General features: G+C 45.3%; 1 protein-coding gene across 1 annotated transcript; it reads right to left on the reverse strand.

The window, feature by feature from the left end:
- Nucleotides 1-318: 318 nt before the first annotated feature.
- On the reverse strand, nucleotides 319-20,765 carry UHMK1 (U2AF homology motif kinase 1). The gene is made up of 8 exons (XM_081120540.1): nucleotides 20,345-20,765; nucleotides 18,972-19,264; nucleotides 18,179-18,370; nucleotides 16,243-16,337; nucleotides 12,123-12,199; nucleotides 11,875-11,973; nucleotides 9,451-9,539; nucleotides 319-6,497 (listed from the first exon to the last, which is right to left on the reverse strand). Exons 1-8 carry the CDS (start codon nucleotides 20,610-20,612, stop codon nucleotides 6,351-6,353), a joined length of 1,260 nt encoding a protein of 419 aa, XP_080976666.1. The 5' UTR covers nucleotides 20,613-20,765; the 3' UTR covers nucleotides 319-6,350.
- Between the last annotated feature and the right edge of the window lie 1,734 nt (nucleotides 20,766-22,499).

Genomic DNA, 22,499 nt, shown 5'->3' on the forward strand with positions numbered 1-22,499 from the left:
TTAGTGGCCACACGGTGCAGCCCCGGCCCATCCCCACCTGCTTGTGAAAACTGCAGAAGGGAGCTGCATGTCACAGTCAACACCAGGTGTTTAGTGGCCGTCTGCTCAGCGTTCAGTGCACTTGTGCTGAGAAGGGACTCAGGGCTGTGGCTGTTCAAATGCATGATGGGATGCAGGAGGGGGAATTAAAAAACACATAAAGTTTCACAAAAACAATCTGCCGTGTCGTTAAGGTCCAAGTGAGTCTACTTACCTGTCAGCTAATGTGATACTTACACTAAATGCAGAGTTGAAATAAGGAAGCCATTCCTTCATTTTGAAGCTTTATTTTATCACCCTCATCAAACACACATCGGGAAGCATGTCAACAGTGCATCACCTTGTGGAGAGTCAGTTTACAACAAAACTGAGCAAGGCAATTGTGTTCACAGGTTTCAGCAAAAACTACACACCATACACTTGACTGAAACAGAGCCCATACTTTCTCCATACGCAGGAAAGTGGAAAATAAAGGCTCTTTGCTACTCAGCAAGAAAAACAGTTTTCAAAGACTTAATAGGAACTGGGGATCTGAGAAAAGAACTTCTGGGCACTGATCACAGTGACACTCACAGCCCCACGTAGTCATGAAAAACAACGCAGAAACAAGATGTCACCAAGAACAGAGACCAAGTGCCGGAACTGCCAAGGGCGCCAGGGAACCCCTCAGCAGAAACCTGCGGGCAACCAATCACACGCAGCAGTCCTGTAGATCTCCGGCAAAGGTAACCCCACAGGCTTTGTGATCTTCCACATTTTTCCCAGCCATACATTCTTATCAAAAACACAGCAAGTACATGTTACTGAGGGAACACAGGAGCGGGTCTGACATTCACAGCCAAGCACTCCAGTGTTGCTGCAGGAAGCCACATGCCGTGACAACCTGCAATCACACTGGGCTTCTCGCGTGACCAAAGAGGACAGAGAGGCCTCTCTGGGGAAAGTCCTCCCACCCGAGACTGGACGCTGTTGAGAGCACATAAAGGAATGTCAAATTACTAGGTTTTTTGAAAAGAATGAAAAAATGATGGAGTAAACCCTGCAGAAAGGTGTGGCAGCTCTGCAAAGCAGCTGTTCTACAGATGGGCAGCTCAGCTCTCTCGTAATAAACCAGCATGGCTCCCGCCACGAGGCGCCACCACCTGCAGTACACGGGGAGCTCGAGACAGGCCCGTCCTGGGTCCATCCTCACCTGGTTCACATAAGCACTGACGTGCACCGAGTGCACAAAAGCTGGGCTTCAAATACTTATTTTTAAAAATTAGACCAAACTGAGTATGGTTTTCAATCTGGTTCCACACACTCTTGTAATAACTTTTAGGGTAAACGACAACGAGGAATGTGTAGGAAAGGCAATGCTTCTATGCTACAGGACCCAAGCCTGGGCTTGAAAGATGAAGTCTCATTTTTAGATCATAAACTCTATGGAAGGTCAGTGATACCAGCAAGGAAGCCATTTCCTCCCCTCACCACTGTTGCTATTACTCATCTTTCTCTTCCTTGCTCTTGAACGGCAGAGTTCTGACAGCCACACCAGTACAAATGCAGCTGCACAGAATCACACCACAGCAGGGACCTGTGTGCGCATGCCCAATGCTACGCCCTGCCCCTGCACACACTCTGTCTTGACATCACACTATTTCAGGGGATCACCTAGCAGCAGAAGACGATTCCAACCCGGGATATGAAAGTTCCTACAAATAATTCTCTTGCTGACAATCAGAGTTTACAACTCTGATGTTTACACAGGTTTCCCAAAAAGGAACAGAAGAATTAACAATTCAGTTTGGGTTTTTCTTTTTATCCAGAATGACTTATTTTCATTAACAAAATAAGCTCTTCTCTGCACAAGGATTAATGGTCATTAAGGAAAACAAGACAAAATGCTTCTCTCTGCCTTGCACTGAAACTGCTACAAACATAGGTCAGGAAGCACACCTGGCTCCCCAGGCTGTGACAGCCACTCTACTCAGTGGAGATAACACTCGGGCAGTAGTTTGATAAGTTTCCCTAAATTCCACAATTTATGGAGCCACAAACATATATGCCATGATTATGACAACTCTCTAAAAAGCACAAGTAAATCAAATTTAAAACGTCAATCCTCATAAAAGCACGGCAAGAAACAACCAAAGTGCTGAGCTGCAGGAAGATAAATGAAAGTTTATCTGAAAAACAGTGGTTGTGTAAACAATATACCTTATAATCCTGACTGTCACCTTGATGGCCACCTATAAAATATAAAATTTCCTAAATGCCCTCTGGTTTACAGATACTTTTTTATTTTATTTTACAGACCATTGCTCCTATAAAATTGCAGCAAAAATAGTTAAAATTGTTTTGCCTTCTTTTTAAATACCCACAGTACTTGTCAACGGTGCACCACTGTGTGAATCCACTGGTCATCCTGCAAGTTAAACAACAGTCTAACATAAAACATGAGACAACAGATATGATCATCCCCGTGCCAGGTAAGTAGCTAATCTAACCTAAACAAAGCAAAACAAAATCTCCCAAATTCCAGTGCTTCAGAAACTAAAATGCCCACGCTCCCTGCAGCTAAGAAAATGGAACTATCCCGGCGCACTGCTCAGAGGGCTCCCTGGCCTGCAGATGCAGCGTTTCATCCTCACTGAAAAAGACAGTGAGCCAGACTAGCATGAAAAGACTGCCCCCTCAATGTGAAGGTGATGCACTGAGCACCTTGAGAAGAAATGTGAGCTGGGCTGGTCTGGATGTGAGCACACCTAACAAGAGAGACATGAACTGTATCAGAGAACTAGCGGGACAGGATTGGGAGGGGCCTAATATAAGAAATGGAAATAGATCCAAGGAAGAATCAGGTTCTACCAGGTAGCTCTGGCTTTCTACCAAGCATAATATTATGGGAAATTACATATAAATAGTGTTACACACACAAAGGTAAGCCAAGGAAATATTGGACTTTTTACTCTGTGACTCCACCCAAAGTTATTCCAAGGAAAAGCCAGGGGAGTGCAGTTAATTGTCCCCATCTGGGAAGCTTTCATGCAAATGAGTTTCAATGTTTTCCAGGAAACAAGGCACTTGCTTAAACCTCTGACACCCGCTCACTCACAAACTAAGTCTGAGGGGATCCCATCTGCGCCCTACCCTGAACAAAGCCACCCAGACACACCCCAGCATGACACCCTAGGTTCCTGAGCACCTCCCCCAGAAACTGTTACATTACTACCAGCTACTACGGTATTGGTTTTCATTAAAGTACAAAGAAAGTCACACTGCCAGGTGTAACTGATAGTAATTACATAAGACAGGTTTAACTTCATAAAGTCAAAAATAAGACCTAAGACGACAATGAGGCCAAAATGTCCAAGTCCCGCATTTGATGATAAGCTGAAGCCGAGCCAGGTGAGTGCTGTGACTCATTCCAGAGTTGGCCTGGTGGGCAAGCAGGGGAAGCCCGAGGTACTGAGAAGGGAATCACCTCGGAGCAGTCTCCTCCCCATGGCAGCAATGTTTCTAGCAGCATTCCTTAAAATAAATTTGCTCAAAGGTTAAATATAAACCTAGTATAATGGACCTTTCCAACAATCTTTGAATTCCCAGCACCCGCCTCCAGAAGACGCTCCTCCAGGCTGGGGCTTGCTCTGCAGCAGCCGCAGCTTTGCACCAGGCCCAGCAGAGGGAGCTCTCAGCGCTGTGGGGCTGCCCACAGGGAGGACACCAGGCAAGATGCACCCTCCACTGCAGGAGCTGGTTTCGTCTCCATCCACAGCCAGTGCTGCCTCATGCTTGTCTTCTCAGAGGCTTCCACGCTAGGAGGTGCTACCTACTAACCTCCAAAATGTCTCTGCAAACCATCAAAACAATCCCTAGACAAACCAATTCACAGGCTTTGTCTGGGCAGAAATCCACCAGGACACCATGAACAATGGAGAAGAAACTGGGGAGGGAGAGGGAAGGAAAAGCACAGATACTAATTCAGGAAAGAACTACCTGAGATCAAACTTTCCCAAAAGGGTAAGGGCTAAGTAATGACCCCTCACCCCGAACTCTCAAAAAGAAAATTTCTAGGCTTTTAATAATTTCAAAGGATCTAAATCTCTGTGGATGTGTTTGGTTGAGGTTTAAGAAAGATACTAAGTTTGAACTTCTAATCATGTGAGAAGAGGGAGAACCTACAAATATCTTTGGTAGTAATGGGCTAAGAGCTAGGAAATAAAATAATTTAAATCATAGGAGGCATCGTTTTTCAACTTTATGACTTTAATATAAAATACTTAATTCAATAAATGGTTACTTAGGCTCATCGAGTATTCCCTCAGCCCCTCATAACCTAGTTAGCATCTTCTGTAATAAAATCCTAGTGTTAAACACCACATACATGTTTGAATACACAGCACTAAGGCGATAACTGAAGAACGCTGAGATGCAGCACTGACGTTGCCAGCCTCCTGCATCACTAAGCCTGGAAGCCCACCTGCAATATTCTAAGAATTTGGTTTTTGATGGGGGGGTACACGTGCTTCCCTAGAATACTTGCCCTTGAAAAGAAGTCCCTTGTATTCTGCGTTCATCTTTATGTACGGAAGAACCCTGGTGTTTGTAATCACAGTGGAAGCTGCCACCCACACACACTGTTCTAGGAATGCTCAGGTCTCCACCACACTGGTTATACTCTCTTGAATTGGTATTTGAAAACAAGTCAGCTGATCAACCTCTGGAAGGGCCAAAAGGAAAACTCGTAGTTCTTCCTTCTACAGGCACACGTGCAAAGCTCCCTGTGTACCTTCCCCCGGGGACCATGCCACAGGCCTTGGCAATTCATAAACCGGCCCATTATACCAGATTTGGCTTCACAATAATATTAAGAAAGAGCCTAGATAATTGGGTAAGCCAGTAACTGAACTGTCCATCGCTGTTAAACAGGGAACAGAATTCACCCTCTGAATGTAAGTTGCATTTGGCTCTCAGTGGCCTGCATGGAAACACAGGAGGCTTCCAGCGGGAAAGATGCACAAGACCACTTCCTTAGGAAAAAATAAATAAATAGCAATCTCATTTAGGTAAGGAAACAAAAAAATGCATACTCTGTACACTACTATTTTTTGTACAATCAGTGCTTTATAAAGGTTTCCTACATTTTAAACCCTTAAAGACAATCTACCATAAAGTGACAGGAAATTGTGATCACCCGTGTCCCCGACCTCAGCCCAGCACCCTCTACTCAGCAGTTTTCCTTCCTTCTGACTTCCACCTGAACAGCTACACCTTTCTTAACTCCCTTGTCTTCTAAACCAGAACACATAGGGCGAGGTTCCTCTGGCTTCTCATCAGAGAAGGAAGGAGGGGGCAGAGATGGGGGAGGGGAGAGAAGCAGGAACAGAAGACCTCTTGGTCACCCACCCTCTGTCAACTGTTTTTTATTTTCCCTTCACTGAACAGCAAACTCCTTTTTTGACCACTACAGTTTTCCATCACAGCAGGGAGAACTACACCTTGAGGAAGCTTAACAGTGATCACAGACTCAATAGAGATGAGCTCACACAAGGGTCTGATGCAGACAGTGGGCAGCCACACAAGGCAGAACTATTCTTCTGATCCAACCACTAAATTAAGAGGTTTCAACAGAACCCAGCCCAGACTCTTTTGTTCTGAGCCTCAGAAATGAAATAATTTCTCATTTACCTTCTAACACACAGGCCAACTCTCAAAAAACTTACACTCTGAATGTTACAGGTATGACACAGGTAAGGAAGAGGTGGGTGTGGGTGGGATCCACTCACAGGACTCACAGGAAAAGAACCCAACTCAGGTTTTCTCTCTCATGCCTGCAATCACTCCAGCAAACACACCAGACAAAAGGTTGTGCAACATCAAGTATCAGCTTTCTAGCTTAAAAGCCTTACTTTAAATCATGTAGATCGGCTCACTGCAGTTTCTTTAGAGGACTACTCGGCACTACAGGACTTCTCCACGATCTGTGACTCAGTGTGGGACAAGTAGGCAACACCAGAGCTTCCAGCGCCCACCAAGGACATGGACAACAGAGGAGGGCTGTGCAGGTGACATCACCACTCCGCCACTCCTGCCTCACGATCACATGCAATAATGAGGGTCTGAGGCTGCACGCAGCAGGAGAGGCCCCGTCCTGCTTGGTGGCCCGTGTCTGCAATGCAGGCACAGCTTGAGCAACAGCCGCACGTGAGCAGGTGAAACACATGTACAAGGTCCCCTCACAGCAGGAAGGGGTGCTCCTGCCTTTGGGTGAGAATACAATAACCCAGAAAGTGGAAGAAGAGAAACAGGACGTCTCCCATGGTGGCTGATTAAAGCAAGGTCTGATACAGGTACCCCCTCTTGTAGGCACTCAGTGGGTAGAACGTGGCCACAACGAACTTCCCATCAAACATCCTTCCTGTCAGCAACTTCTGTGCAGCTTTGGAATCCCCAGCATTTGCATACTCAACAAAGACCTGTGAGGAGACAGAGAACAGAGACCTCATTTCCACCAGCTGCCATGGAACCACAATTCTACCCGACTCCCATGTCCAGGCAGACTCCCAGGGACCACATTTTTGGGCAGCAAGATTTAGAACACTTCCTTAGAATTGTTGATTCCAAATGTCCAACACAGACCAGTTGAGTGACAACATACAGCCTCTTGCCCAGTTTACACAGGAGTGCCAAAGACAGGGCGGAGCAGCCCGGAGCACCTTCAGGCGCCTCGGGAACAGTCCCAACTTAGGGAAGAGTAGGAAAGATGTGTAGAAGCCATCACTGCAGGAAGGAAGGTAACATCCTCTTCCAGAGCATCTGAATCCCTACCTGAACAGGTAGAGGACACAGCCTAACAACTTACAGGTTCTCTGCTAATCTAAAGCTAAAGTCACAGGAGGGAGGTGACCTGAAATGACGCCTCCTCAGTCATCCGGAGTCTGTGGCCAGGAGGACGGCCTCTCTGTCCTCACCTATGTCACCAGGACCAGGCTGCAGGCACAGACTTCCACAGGCAGGCAAGAACAACGGTTTAGGAAATGGGCTTCTAGGTTCCCTGCTTTCATCCACATCTCTTCCTAAATCAGATCTTCCTAAATCAGATCTACCTAAGGCAGCCTTTCCATTGCATAGGAGCCCTTCTCCCACTGGACAGAGCAGTTACTTCTCTAGGGTGTGAAAACCTCCAGGGCATGAAAAGAGGAGATAACTTCCAAATGCCATCCTGCTTTGCCTGCTGAGAAATGAGTCATAAGGCAATTTCCTCCTGCAGTCACAGGCCCTTCCACACACCTGAATGGCAAGCCTACCACCCTGGGCTAGCCTGCACAGCCGGTTACTGTGCTGCAGGTAAGGGACCAACAGTGGTAAGTACTCGTGCACCTCAACACATCAAAACAGAACAGGTGCAGCACAAATACTGCAGAGAAGATAAAAGTGGTGCACCTGTGCAGGGTACTGACCATGAATGGAACCTGCAGGAGGGAAGTTGCTCTGGGTGAGTCCAGGGTGAGTGTGGAGGCCAGGACATCACTGGACACTACTGTGGAATTTATAAACACTGTCCCACAGCCTCCCGCTTCCTTCCCACAAGGCCAGAACTAGAATATGGAAGCCGTCCATGCTGCTCCATGAACAGGGGTGTGGGCTGGAGTGACGGTAATATCCGGGGGAGACTGGCTGGGTGAGGCGCAGATCACCTTAATAGTGACTATCAGGAGGAAGTACAAAGTGGCCTGAGGGTCAGTAGAACTAAGAAATCAGGATGGAGGTGAAGGAACACAGGGACTGCAGTGAGATGTGGCCTGGCTACTGCGTGCTGACAACAGTGTCAGATTAGGGAACCTTGTGGTGTTCAAAAAAAAGGGTGCTTGACCTGAGGAGGGTGTAGGACTGAGGACTCAACATTGACTTTGGAAACTTGCTTTTGGTTCCTTGACTCTATTCTGGTGCAAAGACCTCCCTCTGGTGTTGAACTGCTGGCAGAACTAAAACTTATGTACAACTTACATGATTACAACCTGAAAATCCCCAAGTACAGGACTCCATACGACCACAGAAAGTTTTTTGAGGTGGCTCCTGTGGACCCGTGTCCTTGTACAGGGTCCACAGTCTGGGGGGGCTGCAGTACCCTGTGAATCTGCAGATCTGAGGGGACAGGCTCCTCTGTGCTAAACCAGGTCAGGGATGAGTAATCCGGGAACAGACAGTTTAAAAATTAAAAGGAGTTAAACCTGGGATTCAGGTAACAGTTTAAAAACCGGAAGGAGTTAAACCTGATATTCAGATAACAGTTTAAAAACCGGAAGGAGTTAAACCTGATATTCAGATAACAGTTTAAAAACCAGAAGGAGTTAAACCTGGGATTCCAAGTTACCACATTGCAGTCAGTCTTCTTTCAGTGAAAACTTCAGGGAAGCTTCTCAACGCAGCAAATTTCCTTTTGCAGGAGACTTCCTTTGTCCCTGTCACCTTGAAGCTCGACACCCCCCTGAAAATGCTCCTCCTGCTTCTCTATTTGGGCTTCCATTTCCTTCTGACCAGAGGTTAATACGGGGTTGACCACATTGATCCTCAATTCAAAATCTTCATCCCCTCCAGCCTCAGCCTGCCTGCCAGCCCACATCTCTGTGATCTCACCTGCTCTCCCCACTCCCATTCTGAGGTCACACTGACCCTCTCACATGCCAGCACACTCCGCCCTGGAACCCCTGTGCCCTCTGCCTGGAATTCTCTTCCCTGGTCTGTCCCCTTCCCCACCCAATGAGACAGCCCACAGCACCCACAACAGCCCCAGCAGGAAGTACCCGTGTGTCAAGAGAGCGTGTCAAAGGTGTCGAGCTGGGAAACTGACACAGTAAAACAATGTTCTGTTTCCTGAAAATAAAAATACTACAGACAAAAGGAAGATTTCTCCTATCTTCTTTGCCATATAATTTAATTTAGAATCACAGAGTTTCTAAAGAAATTTCTGTGATTCTAGTTTTAGCCCATACATTTCATAGATGAAAAAACTAAGGAATGCCACAAAACTAATCACATTGAATTAGTCACAGAAGTCGGATGGCTGGTTAATTTTGTTATGATCAGAATATAACCGAAATGGCTTTCTAACTCTATTTAATTAGAACAAAATTGGGCCAAAATATTTCTGTACTGAACCTGACCTAAATTAGCATATGATTCCATTGGTGTTACTGTTTACAATGGCTCAAAAGTAGATTAATACTTTTTTAAAAACTAATACTAACTGATAAATACATGCATATTATAGAACTTCTGGAAAAAAGTGCAAAGTACAAGAAAATAAAGCCTCCATAATGAAAACTTCATAATCGCTACCAACACTTTTGTCTACATTTTCTATAGAACTAAAATCCCTTGTAGCGAATTTCAGTCACGAATAATGGAGCTACAAGAACACCCACTCACCTGTCCTCGGCCAGGGCTCTCCTTTGGAACCAGCAAAGATACCACCGGCCCATACTTCTGACACTCTTCCCTCACATCTTCTACAGCATCTGCGTTTTCAAACACAGCACCACTCAGTGGAATTAACAAGATCCATTCATTAAAAACAGTACATCGTCAACAAAGTCAGGAGTCCATATTTAAATAATGAGATCACTTTCTAGAGCTTTGAAAATTAAGCTTAATTATAATATAAATTCAATACACTTAATAGTTTTCTTTTTATATTTTAATGCTCTGAATAGCTAATACAGCCAAATGACTCAAAATAAAAAATTCTAAAAAAAGCAGTCCTCCTCCCACTTTCCAACTTCTATTCCAGCCCTTCCCTGAAGTCAACAAACATTATCATTTCCTCTGTACCCTTCCATAAATATAAATTCATACACGCAAATATGATCACGTTTTTAAGTGAAAAAATTCCAATCTTTATTAACATGAAATCTTTTAAGATCTTTCAATATCATATGAAATATTTCATTTGTTTTGCGGCTGTGTCATATTTCACTCTATGAATGGTTGATCGAGTCTCTAATATGCCTCCTGCTGAATTATTAACCTCCTTCCAAGTCCTTTGCCTTATAAACAATCTGTAATAGACAAATGTGTACAGATCTCATTTAATTTGTGTATTTCTACACCACCTTCCTAGGCCTGAACTGATATTAATTCCGTTAGCATCACGTTTCATCAAGGTTCACCAACATCGGCTCTCTGCAGGGACCTATGACGATGTGTCCTCCCTACTTCCCCACAGACGGTCCCCACTGTCAGTGTGATGGGTCACAGGCATCACAGTATGGTTTTGATGAGCATTTCAATAAGTGAGAATGAAATCTACAGGTGAGATACTCCAGATGGTCTGTGTGTATCTCCTGGGTGGGTTTACAGGGGCTCTGTCCCTGGTAAGAGCTGTGACTATTTTTTCCTGGACTATGGTTTTTGTCTTCTGTCAAGGTAGTTGCTGAATTGTCACTTTACTGCTTCTGAGTTTTGTGATAAACTTGTAAGAGGCCTTTCCTGCTCCAGGAATATTATTTTTAAAAATCTCCCATGACTTTTGTTTTTCCTTTATTCCCGCCTGTCTTCCCTCCCTCTCTCCCTCCCTCCTTTTCCATCCATCTGTTTTATTCCCTCCCTTATTTCTCTGTTGTTTTTTTGTTCGTTTTTTAATATTTCAGTCTTCACTTGACTGAGAATTTATTTTGGTCTAAAGGGGAAGATTTGAATCTCACTTCCTTACCCAATCCCACAAAGATGACAAGACTTCCCACACAGGATAACTAAGCAAACTCACCTAAAACTAATGTAATATAATCTGACGATGACCTTCTAATCAGAACAAAGGTGATCATGCCAGACTCTTTAACACAACGACTCAATATCTACATTCAAACAACATTAAAACACTCGGTGTACGTAGGCCGCACCTGAGTTTGTAAGGATGGAAACCATTAGGAGGGGAACTCTGCCTCCTTTAGTTAGGAGCCTAACTAAAGCAGCATTGAGGGCATGGCATGCTTTCAGATCAAGGATGTCCTGAAAGTCAAGCTGCAGATACTAACAACTGTCACAGGTTCGAAGAAATGGTATTTGTTTCATCTGTTAGATAACTATGCAAACCCTGGGGACTCAAATGATTTACACTGACAAGAAACAGGGTGGTAAGTTAGCCCTGCCTAACTTAGCCAATGGTTTGGTTATCCACAAAGAAAAGGCTTCACACTAAACAGGTGCCATTTTTCAGGCTGGTCCTGGTTAGTCCGCTCACCACTGTGCTTCCAGAACACTCTTACGAAAGCACAAGTCTGACTCCATCACTCTCCTACTTTACCTGTCATGCCTCTGTTTCATTCAATAACACAGACCACTGTGTCCCTGACGCAAAGCTCTGTGCAGTACATGTTCCAGGGTTGCTACCTCTGGGATAAGATCCAAGTCCTTCAACACAGCAAACTGCTCCCCTACAATGTAACTGCACCAAACCACCTGATGCTCTCTAAACGGCCACAGCTGCCCTCACCGCAGGTTTCTGGGCTGCTTTCTCCCCACCCTCAGCCTCAGCCAACTACTGAGGGGCTCAGATGCAGTTTTGCCAAGACACCCTACAGATCGCTCATGCTCTGCCCTTCTGCATGATACCCTACCTTCAGATTTACCAAATCTGCTCCAACTCCAAATACTATCACATTGGGGAACAGGGCTCTGCCACATGAACTCTGGGGGGGGGCATAATCTACAGCAAGAATCAAAAGTGAGAGCATTTGAGAGATCACAGAGTTCAATGTCCTCACTGTATAACTAGGAAGGTCTGAGAATCTTGGAGAGATGCGTCTACTTCAGACTTGTTAAGAGACATGAAGACCCAGCCAAGGCAGCACTGACCTTCGTACCCCTCCTCGCTCTCGAGGTAGTCACCGTCCAGCACATTGAGCAGCCTCAGCACCGGGGTTGGGAGCATCACCAGGTCCTCGATGTGAGGGGCTGTTGGGATCCATTATGACATTCTCAGTTGTAAGCTCCCCAAACAAATCAGTGACCACCAGACAGGGGAGCTTGGGGACATACATTAGTTCTGCTGTCTTATCTGCTTGTCAAATGACCAAGAGAGGACTAAACTGTACACAACTCACCAAAAGGAATGCTGAAGAAGGGGCTGCCCAGAGCCACCTCCGCAGGGGTTCTCCGGTCCGGGTCATTGTGCAGCATGCTGAAACACAGACCACCGTCAATCCTCCTGGAAAAGCAACCACTGAGGAAGACAAAGCTAAGTTCATCGCAGCACTAATTACATTAGTGTGACTGCTGAACCCTTCATTTGTAAAAACAGAAATGCTATTTATAAACAGATGGGTCAATAAATCATGGCACAAACCTAGGACACAATATGTTAATTTAAAATGCTTCTGATTAACACATATATGACAAAGTGATCTACACTTTATAATATTAAGTGAAAGGAAAGCTAAACAGACTGACAAATCCAATTTGAGAAAGATAGTGGTGAGGTGATTTTTGAATCTTGTCAAAAATAGAGCAACTTGATAGCAAAATCAAAAACCCACCAACATCATCTACAACACTAGGTAACCTTGATAAATGCCAAAATAGAAGAGGCGAGGGACAGCCCCATGCAGTGGTGAGACTGGCCCCACTGGGCATCTTTGTGGAAGGAAGCATAGAAAAGCAACAGCTGATCTAATGAACCAGAGCAAAGAATAACCCAAAACAGCCAACGAAGGAACACAAGTTGAGAAAAGCAGCTGAAAGTACAAGGGCTTCACATCCTAACTCCAGGTGAGAGTGAGGGTCCTGGGAGACCAAAGGGGCTGGAGTAACTAACCTAGGCTCCAGGACCTCTCAGCACCAACTAGCTGAAGGGAGGCAGAGGAAGCAGGAAAAAAGTAAGGGAGGGGAAGAAACAGGAAATCTCAGGAAAAACCCACCACATTTTCTTTAACAGTACACAAAACAACAGGAGGAGGAGCCCTGTATATTAGGAAGGCTGACTCAACTACACCTTTTGCTGTAAATGTAAGAAAATGAATTTTACATAAAAATGGGCCACACAAGGAGCACCATTCTAGGAGCTAGATGGGATGCTGTCCAATTCATGAATCACTTAATAAAGCCAATTAGATAACAGAACCTAGTTAAGAATGAGAAATAAAAAAGTCATTTCATGAATTAACAGAAGAGATACAAAAATGAATAAACACAAGAGATAATGTCTTAAAAATAAAAGGCAGGAAGAAAAATTTTAAAAATCAAAAATAAAGAGATAAAGATTGAAGAGAAAATGAGTACTGAAGATACAGAAAGCCCAGTCTCCTGCAGTAGGGAAGCCTGAAGGAGAGGAGCAGACTGAGGATAGGAAACACGCTGACACTGTCACTGAAATACAACAAACAGCAAGATCTGAAACAGCATCGCTTCCTGAGAACATCAACCCCAAACAACCAAAATCAAGATACATTCTGATAAAATCACTAGACTTTTAAGAAAAAGATGAAATCCTTCAGGCATTTAGATAAAGTGATTTTTAGTATAAAGACTGTTCACCGATCAGGCTTTTGCACAATGACATGGTTAGGACACTCAGGAAAAGAGAAGTGTGTAAGAGAACATGCAGTAACGAGTGGGCACTCAGACACTGCTGATCTGCAATGACCAGAGAGACGAGACACAGGAGCAGAGGTGCCACAGTCAATACACACTCAGATGAACAACCGATGTCAGATGACTGTCAGAGCAGTGGGCACGTGACCTCCTGGTGCGGATACATCTCCAGTTCCAATGGGGGAAGGGCCAGAAGGCAAGCACAGAACTGCATTCAGTATCTAACCAGAGAATATCGGCTCTCATTGCTGAGGCTGCTGCAGTGTGATTCCACCAGTACAAAAAGCAAATGAATGATTAAGAAGTACTCTAATTCCACATCCCCTTTGTGCTTAGAGCCAGAACTATTGACACAGAAGAAAGTAGACACATAAAACAGAAGACGCAACTGGTTGTCCTGAGTCTGAACTGCAGCTATCAGTATTGACCTCTGTTCCCTTAAAAAGCCTAAACACAATGACCACCCAGTACCAATGAGTGTGCCTAATACCCAGACTGTGATTTTAAAATACCACTTCCTACTAAAAGAAACCATGCTTCTTGGAGAAACATCTGCTTCCAGGTTTGGGCAGGACATGTGAAAGGTGAACTGGGAACAGCCTGTCCCAGCAGACAGCAAGGAAGTAATGAAAACATGGTAACAAGGTCCTCCAGAACCAGTAGAGGCTCCCTCCACCAGACACACAGCTTCGATCAGGAGGAAACTGCATCAAATACACATCAAATATATTAAACCCATTAGTTAATAATGATACTTCCAAGTTTCAAAGAGGGTATGACCCCCTTTGGAGGATGACAGGGCATCAACTAGTCACAAAACCAGGGAAGAGAGGGATCAAGCATGTCCCGTACACTTGTTAACTACGTGAAGCACCGATGGCAGAATTAGAGCATCCCCCAGTGAGTATCTAGATGAGGAGCACTGATAAGGTTCATGCATATGGCAGAGGTGGCTACAGTGCCTCCTTGTCAAAGGGCACAGTCCCGCAAAAATTACTTAAAATTCCAACCCTCTTGATACAATCAGCAATTCACAAGAAATAATCTGAGAACTGTGCTGAACTACACACACCACACAACACAACCTGCAAAATTCAGACTGTGGGCAACTTCGTGGAGCCAATGCCATGGCTGTTCAACAGAGAAACACAGGAGAGGGGGTAGGAGACGAAAATGGATTTTTAGATTAAAAGATTTTAAAGGGACTGTTTTTTAGAAGAATGACTCTAAACCATAGTGTTTAAGGATGCACACTTGGGTAATAATCTATAATGAAAAAAGGAAGTAATCAGCATGAAGTCAGGGCAGTGGTTACTTTGCAGGGGAGGAAGGGGCTTCAGGTTGGGATGGAGACACAGGGCTTCCAGGCGACCTAAAAGCTATGTTTCTCAACCTAACAGTGGGCACGGCGATTCCTGGAGGCCCACTGAGCTGCACATTTGTTCTCACGTCTGTGTAATTCTACAGTGAACAGCTCGAATAAGGGGCCTGAACACACAGCAAGTGCACAGGAGAACGTGAGATGCAGGACACCAAGTGCCAACACTAGAAAGGGGTGTGTAGCTTTATTTTCCTCATCACAATTTTCTGTAGCTTCCAAATTTAGTATTGGTTGTATAATAAAATAATCCATTATATAATTTTTTCCCCATTTTTTTAAAATGATAGTTGGCATACAACATTGAGTTACTTTCAACTGTACAGAATCCCTTATATAACTTTACACTGCCTTTTTCCAAGGTAAAATGCAACATGTCATGCCTGACATCAGATACTAACAGCCATTTAGACCTAATTTGTCTTGCAGTGAAACCAGTCCATACATTACAATGTCAACTTCTGGTCTGTCCAACACACAGTTGTGTAAAATGTTACCACTGGGGAAATAGCTGAAGGGCAGATATCTCTGCAACATTTTTGCATGTTGCTATGTATGTATCTATAATTATTTCAAAATAAAAAGTGAAAAAGACAACACCCAACTGGAAGATTTATAGGCTCAATATTCCAGAGAAACGCCACCCTGGCCTGGTCAGGGAACCCACCCTTTTGCAGCTCCTTCATTTAAACGAATATTAATTACTTTATTACTTTCTGGACCATAAATGCTAGAATTGAGAAAAATAACTATTTGATAATATACATTTCTTATTTTAAAATATGTATTGTGATTAGATCTACTCTGGAACCAGAAACACTATTCTGTCTCCACAGCTTTCAATGGTAATTATTTGAAGTATAATACACAGGACCTCATTTGAAACTTTTTTGGTAGTCCAAAGAAAACTTAGTCATTAGTTTATAAAGACTCTCTTTAAAAACCTATTTTCCATCAAGCATACAGAACAGCCAGGGTTACCAGAGGCCAAAGATACAACAACCCATCACCATCTCCGCTGAATAAACAGCTGCCAGGAAGAGCCCGCTACCGGGGACTCCCATGCAAAAGAACATTCCTTTGGAAATAAATTTAGCAAAAGCCTTGATCACTTGTGTTCTCATAGGAAGCTGACCTGTGCAGATTTCAAGGAGATTTTATTTCTCAGGGAGAAAAACCTCTACATGATCAAGAAACCAGAAGTAAGAGCATAAGTTTATTCAGTGAGGAACAAAGCTGAAGTACAGATAACGTACCTTTTGATAAGGTCTCTTAGGTGATAGGCTGGGATTGCGGCATTCACCACTGCTTTACTGGCGAATATGTGATCGATGACAGCAGAACTGTTTGCCTAAAGAGAGGGGGAAAGTCTTCCTCTGGTTATTCAACTCAGTATTTCCTGAGTACCAGGCATTAACTGGTAAGTCCAATATAAGAGAAAACCCCTCTTCTGCCAGCTCAAGGTTTCAGTAGAGGAGATTATGTACAGAATCATTCACGTGTCCTGTCCTCAGCACCTGGCCCTCTAGCAGCATTCATCGGACGGAAGAATAAACAAACACCAAAGCAGCCACGTGAGAACGCAGCTCAGTGCAAGTGAGCAAGAGCAGGTGTGCTGGGTGTGCTGTGGCTCAGTGCCGAGTCTGCAGTTGGTCTTCTGGTAGAAATAAAATGCACTGTCAAGAATACGACACAATTTAAAAACTGCATGTCTCATACTCTAAGTTCTCGTCAGACATAACCGTCTCCTTCAGCACTGTGGAAGTACGTACATGAGTAAAAAGACCCGGTATCATCATTACCACTAAAATTCCTGAATATGTACCACAGGCACACACGTGCTAAGAACCAGGCATTTCTTTTTTAACCTCGACACTCTTATGAGACATAGGCCATCAATCTAATTTTACAGAAAGTAAACCATGGTTTCATGAACCTAAATAAATAACTTAGTAAGAGCTGGAGGCAAGGTATGAACTCTCGTAGCCTGACTTCAGAGCCTACATTTACACTCGGAAATTTTGCCTCCAGAGAAAGTGATGAAATACAGAATGTTTTTATCTAGGAATGAATACTGGGAATTCTATTAGTACATATCATGCCTCCAAATTTCACCAAAAAATGTCTGACTATGACCTAGTTCTGATCGGCTCTGGCCCAAGAAGAAGAGTCCAAAGGGCTCAGACAGTCAAAGCCAATGCAAGGAACTGATCTGTATGGGTGACACTAGAAAAAGGTACTCAGCCTCCTGACTGTTGCCAGTAGCAACGACAAAGAAGAATACTGGTTTTACTCACATGGCAGCTTTTTGTTTTTGCCAAAAGTAAGCATACTGTACACCCACTAGGCTATTAAAGCATTCCTTCCAGGAACTGCTGCTCTGTATGGCCTAACAGCCACACACTATGTATCAGACACTTACTATCAAACCCATAATTCCTAAACATCGTAGTACTCACTGAACCTTTAGCCTGGAGAATACAAACATCATCACAACATTAAAGCCCCAGAATGTGTTTGAAGACACAGGGCAGTTAATTCCTAACCTGTGAACATAAAGAAAGTCCGTTCTGGAGTCAGAGGTTTAGAACTCAGAGCATGTTCCCATAGAAACAATGCTGTAAGCAGCAGTCATGTTACCAGGAAAGCGCACACATGGAGGACAAATGAGTAGGAAGCGTGCAGAAGTGTGGATAGAACCTGAAGTGGGTAGACAGTCGCATGATCGAGAGCCAGTGGTTTCCCACATCTGAGCCTCTAGTTCATTTTAACAGAGTAACCAATATCCACTCGGACCATCCTCACAGAATTGTCAGGAGAATTCAATGAGACTCTGCATGAAAATACTTCAACTGCATTAACTGTAAGCATAATGTAAAGAATAGCATTTAACTTATAATATACTGTTGTATTTACGACTTTAGAAAGTAGTATAACTAAATTACTAAACAAATCATTTTTGCTTCTTTGGGAAAAGACATTCATTCCAGCACTGACTCCAGGCCAGGCCAGGCAGTGAGCACACTGCTCAGCAGCGCGTCTGCAGCTGTGGGAGGGGGAGCAGCTGTCAGGAACCATAGTGCAGGAAGTGGGGGATGGAGGACAGGAGGGAAGCTCACATCAAGAATCACTATAAGCCTCGGAATCCGAAACTGGGACAGGGACCCCGAGCAAAGCACTGGCGCTGGTTACCTTCCATTCCTGAGATCTGATGGTGTGTTTCAGTTTCATTCCTGAGAACATTTCCAGTAAAATGATGCCGAGGCTCCACAGGTCAATGGCGGAGGTACACTCTGTGTCACTCTGCAGGCCAGCCTGGGCCATGCAATTCTGTAGTTCTGCTTCTGGAGCCCGATACCCATCTGTCTGAATATACTTCACATCCTAAAGACGAGTCAATATCACAACCAGTAAAACACTACTCACTTTCCATCTATCCACCTGTACACTGTGTTTGCTGCCAACTGAATGCAAAATGTTTAGTCCTTTGCTACCCTAATTCTTTTGTTCATTAGGTGGGTAGATCTCACAGGTAAGCTGTACACTTTCCAGGCACTACTCGTTTCTCTAGTCTCTTGCCTGCTAGGCACTACTGATAAATAAGGACAGTGTGCAAAGAGCTGCCAAATCAAGACAATGGGGGGGTTTGCAAGAACTGACACGTTTTCCCATGAGCCCCCAACACTGCAGACACCAGCAATTCAGCAAGTAACCAAATGCTCAAAGAACAAAAAGATATTCTACATGTGAATTACTCCTAACAGTTCCAGAGCCCTCTTGTATTCCACTAGTTCCCCCAACTGGACCCAAACATGTAGACTTTCTAACACACTGGCAATGACAATCTTTTTATTTGTTTCACCCCCAGGAATGTCATTATTATAGCTAGAAATCTCTCTTAAGCCTCTACTAAACCACCTCTGATATTTAAAAGTATTTGGCTTAGACCATCATGATGGGGGGTGGTGGGAGACATATTTCCTACCTGATTGCCTTCTTTGAAGCTAAGTCCAAAGTCAATGAGTTTAAAACATTCATTCTCTGCACTCCACAGTATATTACGTGGTTTGAGGTCTGCGTGGACATAACCCTCACGATGAAGGAAAGCAAGGGCCTCTAGCACATCTCTGGCACAGTGCTGTATCATCCACATGGAACAGCCCTGGTGACTGGAATATAAGAGCAATTCTGAAACGCTGACATCCAGGAGCTCAAGCAGCAGACAGCGAGACGGCACATTTGGAGAGAAGTGGATTGTGAAGACTCCGTACAAAGTCACTAGGAAAAGAAACGAATTATACTTTAAAAACAAAACTCACAGTAAGTCACTACTAAGTAGATAAGTCGGCACAGTAAAGTTGGGGTAGTCTAGGTGAGGACAACTCTGATCAGCAAGGAAGCTTTCCCTCTCACTTATTTTTCCCATGAATAAGATTTTTGGGCAACTGGGTTATTTTAATAAAATAAGATGGGAGTAACTGCAGCAGCTGATTACTACTCAAAGATATTAAAAACGGCACAATAATTCAAGCTGTTTCACCAGGCACTCAAAGTGCCGAGGAAAAGTGATCAACGGTAAAAAAATTGTTTTAAAGTAAAAATCCAAATATGAAGTCCTACTCTTAGGATGAACGTCACAATGTGGAAAAACAAAATTTGAAGATTGGTTCCTGATCCAAAATAGCACTCTATAATCTAAATATTAAAAGAAGAGAGTAAGACTTTTGAAGATGACATTTTCACCTAATCTTTCAGATTCAACAAGTCCTTAGGCTTGCCAAAACTGCAAAAAAATTCCCTCTTAAATACAATGGTTAAGTACAAAATGTAGCAAGCTTTAAAAAACAACAACACAAAAACCAAGACTGTTAAATTATTCTCCAAAATGGTAATATAAAAAAGGCCAGTCTTCAAATGATGCTCACCAGGAAGCAAGCACGGATCAGGCAAAGCCAAAAGCTAATCACAGCTCTGGGTGTGACTAGACAACCAGGGCCCTTTTCACAGACCGCTCATCAGTAATCAGTTCAGACCTTACATTCTGAGCGTCTGAACCATAGACTTGGTAAAGGCACAAAGTGTTAACCGCCACACTTCCACAGGACTCCTGTGAAATACTGAGTCATTTCTCCCCAGTCCGGACTAAATACGGATCGAGGAGCATCTACAGGAGTTGCCAGCACGGATGTCCGAGGTCCTAGAAGCACTTCCCGTCTTTTGCTGCTACGCAAAGGCTGAAAATATCCCACGCAAGACAGGGCGGTCCAGCAAAGACGCGCGGCTGCGGCCCGGGGGAAGGTGCCTCTGCGCCCCCCGCGCCGCCGCCCCGCGCGGCCCCTGTCGCCGCGCGGCCATTACCGATGTTCCGGTGGCCCTGCAGCTGCTCCAGCGCCGCGCGCTCCTTGCGGAAGCCGTACTCGGCGGCCGAGGCGGCGGCCCCGGAGGCGCCGGGCGGCAGGAACTGCTTGAGCGCGCCGGGGGGCGAGCCGGGGGTGCCGCAGCAGCGCACCCGGTACACCGACGCCGACGACCCGCTGCCCAGGCGGCTCTGCACCTGCCACAGCCGCCCGAAGGCCTCCAGGAACCGCGGCGGCTCGGCGCCCCAAGCGCAGCCGGACCCCGCCATCCGCGCGGACTAAGGGCGACGCGGAGCTGACGCGACACCCGGCAGCCGGCCACCCGCGGGTCACATCGCCGCCGCCAGCCGCTCCGCAGGGAGGGGCCGCCGCGCGCCGCCCGGCTCAGGCCGCCATGACGCCGGAAGCGCGCACGCCCGGCCGGAAGCCGGTAGCCGGAAGCGGAGGCCGAGCGGGCCCGCGCCGGAAGGGAGGCGGCGCCCGGGGCGAGTCCGGTTCCGGGGAGGAGGGCGGGAGGGTCTGGACGAGCCGGTCTCTGACTAGGCCCGTCACGGTGGGACCGCGCGTCCCAGGCCGTAGCTTCCTCGGAAAAGGGCAGCGTTTTCCGTAAGTGAGCCGCGTCCGCCGGCCGTGCCTAGGACCGCGCCCCTTGGGGGCCAGGCGCTTTCTCTTCTCCGTCCCTGGGGCACGGCTGCGGGGCCTCCGCGCCGTGGGTCCCCTGCCCTACCCGCCCGCGCAGGGGCGCTGTGTGTCCTCGGTTTGCTTTCCACCCAGTCCTTGAAATTCCTCCACTTCGCTTCCTCCTCCCCTTAATCTACCAGCAGTGGCTTTCCTTAACCCTCCTTACACCACCTCCTTTGGGTCTCACATGTGAAAGAAGCTGCAAAGCTGCCATTTTCCAGGGCATTTCCTCAATCCCTTGAGATTTTGCTTACAGGCATGTCAACAAAATTTTGGCTCAAACTCTCATAAAACTTTTCTATAGGCTGGACGTCCAGGCAGGTGGAGTGCTTATGCAGTGCCAAGTGCAGAGGCGAGGAGCCATCTGCTTCTTAGTATCATCACTCTTCACCTTGTCTGGTTGCCACTGAGATATGCCTTATTTTTGTCTGCATGGCCCTTACAGGGTCTGGAGTAGGGAGAGCTGTGCACTCTCCTGCTATTTCTAACAAGTATCTCCCCTTTTATCTGAAATCTCTTCTAATCTCTAGAGAGCCTTATACTGTTATGGATATGGTAAGTCATGTGCTCTTTGGTAATTAGAGCATAAATATATACAAGTGGTCTACAAAGCAATTTTATAATAACATTAAGGTTTACAGACATCAGTCCTTTCTAGTCTGTAGTTTTTTGTTGCTGTATAACAAATTACTCCAAAAGTCAGCAACTTAAAACACAGAAATGTTTTTTGTCACACAGAAGTGGTTGGTTCTAGCTTAGGGGTCTCTCACGAGTTCACATTGAAGATTTCAGCCAGCGCTGCAGTCTGAAGGCTTTCAGAATAGCGTCTTACCTGGCTGCTGGCAGGAAGCCTCAGTCCTCACCATGTGGACTTCTCTGTAGGCAGCTAGCTTCCACCAAAACAAGTGATCCAGAGATAGCAAGGTAGAAGCTGCACATCTCTTACAGTCTTGTTAACAGCATATTTCTTTTGTATTATTCTTGGTATTATTATTCATGTGATATAATAATAGTCCAATAATAGAATCCATTTCTTCCTGGCATTGTAATATTTATTTAAAGAGACTGTGTTTAAGTTCTCTTCTACACCCTCAAGTGGACCAGTCAGTCGGTGGTCTGTCATGACATGTCCTCTCTTTTCAATTCCCACATCTCCTTTAATGTCAGAAGCAGCTTTAGACTGAGCCAGGCCCTTCAACTGGTACTTACCCTGTAGGTCTAGAGACCAAGCCCTGGCTTGAACGGATTCTTCCTGGGACACAACAGCCACTGGTCCCACTGGTATCCACCCATATGTCATGGTCCCTCCTTCCTCCACAGAACACCAGAAGGTGGCATTGCAGGTCCCGTTCTCAGGGTCGATGGAATACAGTCTAACTCGAGGCCTTGGCAGCTGCTCTGCTTAAAACAATAGTGTTAATACCAACAGCAATAAGGGGCCTTACTAGGCCATCTAGGAGAAGAGGACTCATGGA

Source organism: Miniopterus schreibersii (assembly GCF_964146895.1).
Source record: "Miniopterus schreibersii genome assembly, chromosome: 19".
In the NCBI taxonomy this organism is placed as follows: Eukaryota; Metazoa; Chordata; class Mammalia; order Chiroptera; family Miniopteridae; genus Miniopterus; species Miniopterus schreibersii.